Source organism: Gavialis gangeticus, unplaced genomic scaffold (assembly GCF_001723915.1).
Source record: "Gavialis gangeticus isolate Ggan-Ray unplaced genomic scaffold, GavGan_comp1, whole genome shotgun sequence".
Classification (NCBI taxonomy): domain Eukaryota; kingdom Metazoa; phylum Chordata; order Crocodylia; family Gavialidae; genus Gavialis; species Gavialis gangeticus.
In genome coordinates, this window is record NW_017729029.1 from 30,832,533 (window position 1) to 30,837,082 (window position 4,550).

Consider the following 4,550-nt stretch of genomic DNA (forward strand, 5'->3'; position numbering starts at 1 on the left):
AAGGAAGTCTCTTATCATAATAAAGTGAACTCTAAATACATATTTCATAATTCCATGAATACATATTTTGCTGCCCTCCTACAGGGTGATGGCCCCCACACAAGGGGTTTTGCCCCCCAACAGAGGGTTCAGTTCCCACACAAGGGCTATGGCCCCCCAACAGGGTGTCTGTCCTCCACAAAGAAAATAAAGACTGAAAACCTAAATATTTTTAATTTAATATGTAATCAACTCCTAAATTAGCAAGTTTGGTCAAGTCTGAATTCATGCTAAATATTTACTTGGGCAAAGTAGTTTATGCAATCATAAGTATACATTTAAAAATCAATGTACACATGGAAGCACTGTGCAGGGGCACATGACTGGATTGCTTTAATTATAATCTTGACATCATTCGTCTAATAAAAGACAGAGCATTGTTGACTATGGGCTGCTTTTAATAGACAACATGACTAGACCCTCATTATCCCATAAAATAAAATGCCTGCATTTACTGCCTAGATTCATTTCTAAAGCCTTTTATTGTTTGTGGACAAGCCAAGTAATACAAAATATTAGCTTAACAAAATAGTTTAAATTCATCACAGAAAATAAACCATGTGTTGCTTTGTCTCTCTCTTTACCAGAAGATATTCTCCTCTCATGTGAAATATTTTACTCCATGTTCGCCAGATAATCCAGAACAATACTACACTACCTCAGTAGACAATGGCATTCATCAAATACAAATACTCAGAAGAATGGGCTGGCTATGATCATACATATATAATTCTGATATTTAAGGGACTATTATGTGTAGCTGTGAGTACTCGCTCTCTATTTATTTAAAAATTGTAAAGGAACAACATCACAGTTTTCTGTTACTAAAATCATGGACTAAGCTTTAAAATGTTATAGCTAAAAAATCAATAACTAGTTCGCTATTTTGAATAGTTTTCCAAAATATCATAGATGCCTCATTAATTAGCCAGATAAACATGCCTCACCCATTGTACTCTTGAAGATACTATTTACAATAAACTGAATTAAGACGTTCCTAAAGGTAGTATTTTACAGTCCTTAAAAACAAATAATATAAATAAAGGCTAATGAACAACCAAGGATAACAATACTGTTTATATGCATGCGTGAAAAAATGAAATTATGTTCCTACCACCAAGAAAAATAATATAAAGATCAAAGAGGTTGGTCTTTAACGTTAGACATAAGAAACAGATTTATTAAAACTTTCGTTTATAGATGCATATCTACAGCTAACCCTGGACTTGTATATAGTTATAGTCCTCTATAAACCTGTTCAAATATGAAAACACTGTGAGACAAAGCAAAAATGAGAAAAAGTAAAAAAAAAATTATCTTTCCTTATTTAAATTTACCTGTGTTTTACATCCAACAAAACATATTTCTTGTTTCCAATTCTGCAATAAAAAGTTTTTTAAAATTCTACTGATATGAGGGGAAGACTTTTATATGACATTTCTAATGGCTTTTCCAAGCAGTTTTCAAGTCTGACCCAATATTTCAAAAGGATTTTAAAGATGATTTATATATTCATCTTCTACAAAATGGTTTGTGGAAGACAGAGAATAAGGAATGTACGGCACCTTGAAGAAGTTGCAGGATGTAATACTCGAGTCATGTGGTGGAATGATTCACATCTAAAAGTTCTGCTATGCATGTCCTGCTATCACATTCTTTCCCAATTTCCCAGGTACAAAAATGTAAGAGGTCTACAGCAGCTGACTGTTTTAAAAAGTGAATTATTTAAATGATAAAATGAATTGCAGGAGCATACAGGATATATTGCATGCAAGAAGATGAGAGCACTCCACTACTTATGTCCACATATCTATTTTTATCAAACATTTTTGGCCATGAGTATCTTGGGCCATTCAAGAAACGAGAACTGTCTACTAATCAAATGTATGGTTAAGCAGTAAGATCCACATGATACAGTGCACTTAATGGTACTAAATTGCACTAGTTAACTTTAAGATAAACAAAAAATAATAATAATTTCACGTGTACTCATGGTGTCTGATCCCATTCTATCAGCATAGGCAAAAATGCAAAATATACTGATAGCAGTTGGTATATTCAAGATATCGATACTTTCAAGAAAAAAAATACTTCTACGGTAGTGCTAGATGAGAAAGTTATCTTAAAATATCTTAAGAGTCTGTAGTGAAGTGAAGATAAATGTAATTTCCATAAGTAGGTAAGCGCAGCTTATATGCAGAATGCATGCACTTTTCTCCTACACATCCCTTTTAATCCAAAAGTTACTTTTGTTCTGCTCAGGTACATACTAAATGTCAGCTTTGTTAGTTGCTCTAGCCAATACTGAAGCAATCTCCCTGACCCTGATGATTACATTGCTTACTTCTTCTGGATGCATCTTTCAGTCCCTTCCCACAGCATCTCTCAGCTCCTATGTTCACATTTATACCTCTTCTGCCCTTGCCTCTCATCTGCTGCATGCATCTTACTCCCTTCTCCCACTCACAAACAGGAGAGTTCGATGAATAAGAAAGTGCTAAATTAAACATTTCAATAAATTCTGTGCATCTTCAGCCATTTGTCATGGAAGAAAACAAATCTTCAAGTCAAGTATAAAAGGGCTGCCTCATCCACTCGGTGGTATGGAATTGCATGTTTTTGCTAATAAACTTTGTCATGCTGTAAAAGTTACAGAAGTGTTGTGGTTGAGACCAACTCTCTCCCACCAGTCAAATTTCTGTAAGCTGTTACCTTAACAACATTGTGAGCAGGGCATCCAACAAGGTAGACTGTTGCCTATGAAAGCCTATGCCTCTTTGACAGAGTTAGTCTCTAAGGTGCCACCCTGCCCTGGCTTCTGCCTGACTTCAGATTAAACAGGGCTAACATTTGAAGTAGCAAGTTTAAGTGAATCTGGTCTAGAAAACCACAGATATTGTGCATGCTAAATCTGCTGTCCCCCTTATAAAAACAAAAACCCCATCATTTATTTCAGTAAACGAGCAATAATCGTTACAATGTCACCAAGGGTTGTGACTTGTTGAAATAAATGGACAGCAAGAGGAGTTACAGAAAGTAAGCAAGAAAAGACATGCTTCCTGCAGACACAGCTAGGAATGGAGCACAAGCATCCCTCAAGTGTCTCAAACTGTTTTGTCTTCTTCTCAGTAATGAAGGGGACAAAAAATTGCTATTCAAGGATCAAAGATCCCAGCAGTCTTTCCTGCCCACGTGCAGGGGGGGCTGGATCTAGGGATCTGTAAGGTCCCTTCCAGCCCCTAACAACTATGAAACTATGAAAAGCCTGTTGTTGCTCTGCAAGACTATTTTCCCAAGAAGCAGGCACTTCTAGTTTCATTGTATACATCTGCTTGCTTAGAAGTACACCCATGACACAACAAGGTCTCAACAGTAGAAGTAATCACCTGTCTTATACACCTACCGGGAGGGAGGGGAAAATGATTAAACATTTGCCTGCAATAAGTCAGAGCACCACGAGTCAAAAGTACTTGAAAGTGGCATAGGCACAGAAACTTTCTTGGTGAGACAGAAAGCAGGAACACATTGAAATGCAAATCTCTTTCAAGAAGCGTCTCACGGATTGTTAAACTAGGGGCTGTCATCTAGACCTTTGGTTCTTCCAACCTGCCCCATCTTACTCCGTATTTCAGTCCGGCCTCGACAGTTGGGGGTGGGGAGGCAGGGGTAGTTGCTGAGATCATTATCTCTAAAGGAAGAAACTAGGAGGTCACAAACAAGGATTAAGACCCCCGCCCCGAACCCTGTCCCCAAGTACGAAGAGCCCAGCAGGGACCTTCCCTGCCTCCAAGCGGCTGCAGCCACGGGAAAGCCTCTGCCCAGTGTCACGTTGTCCCACTCAGCAAGAGTTTGCCTGTGAACCGCGAGCCCTCCTCCGGCACATGCTCGGTGGCTCGTTCACGGGACACAAAGCTGCTGCCTCCAGGGCACCTGAAAGTTTCAGGGGAGGGAAGGACCCCGGCTCAGGCCTCGCTGCCCTGGGAGGAGGAAGGGAGGCGCTTCCCTCCGCCGTTGCTTGCGAGAAACTGCATGAGAAGTGGTTTAGCAACAACCCGCCGGGGAAGCGACTCGCTGAAGCGCAGCAGGAAAGTTCTCGGGAGCCTCCCGCTCCCCCTGCCCGGCCCAGCCCAGGCGCCGCTGCAGCATCCCCACCCCGCCACCCCCCAGCCGGGGCGGCCGCTCACCTGGCGTTGGTGCAGTCGTTGTACAAAGTTTCGAAGTCCTTCCTGGTGATAAGCTTGCAGCGGTTGACGCCGGGCTGGATGGCCCCCAGCCCGCGCAGGATGCGGACCTGCTCCACCGTGCACACCACGGGCGATATATCCAGGCGCTTCAGCTTGGTGTAGACCGTGTGCAGCCCCCCCACCAGGTGCTTGAGGAAGAGGTCGAAGACCTGCGGCAGGCAGATCAGCTCCTGCCCCTCCACCAGGAACGACGCCACCTTCACCCCGTGCAGATCGACCATCTTACACTCGTTGCCACCGCCCCCGCCGCCGCCTGCCCCGCCGCCG

General features: G+C 42.0%; 1 protein-coding gene across 3 annotated transcripts in view; it reads right to left on the bottom strand.

The window, feature by feature from the left end:
• Positions 1-4,550, bottom strand: part of DACH2 (dachshund family transcription factor 2) — a 642,364-nt gene that overhangs the window by 637,498 nt on the left and 316 nt on the right. For all 3 annotated transcript variants that reach the window (XM_019521377.1, XM_019521376.1, XM_019521374.1), the window contains one exon: positions 4,224-4,544. In XM_019521377.1, the coding sequence (XP_019376922.1) occupies positions 4,224-4,544 (321 nt within the window). Of the gene's footprint in view, positions 1-4,223; positions 4,545-4,550 lie in introns of those variants that run through there.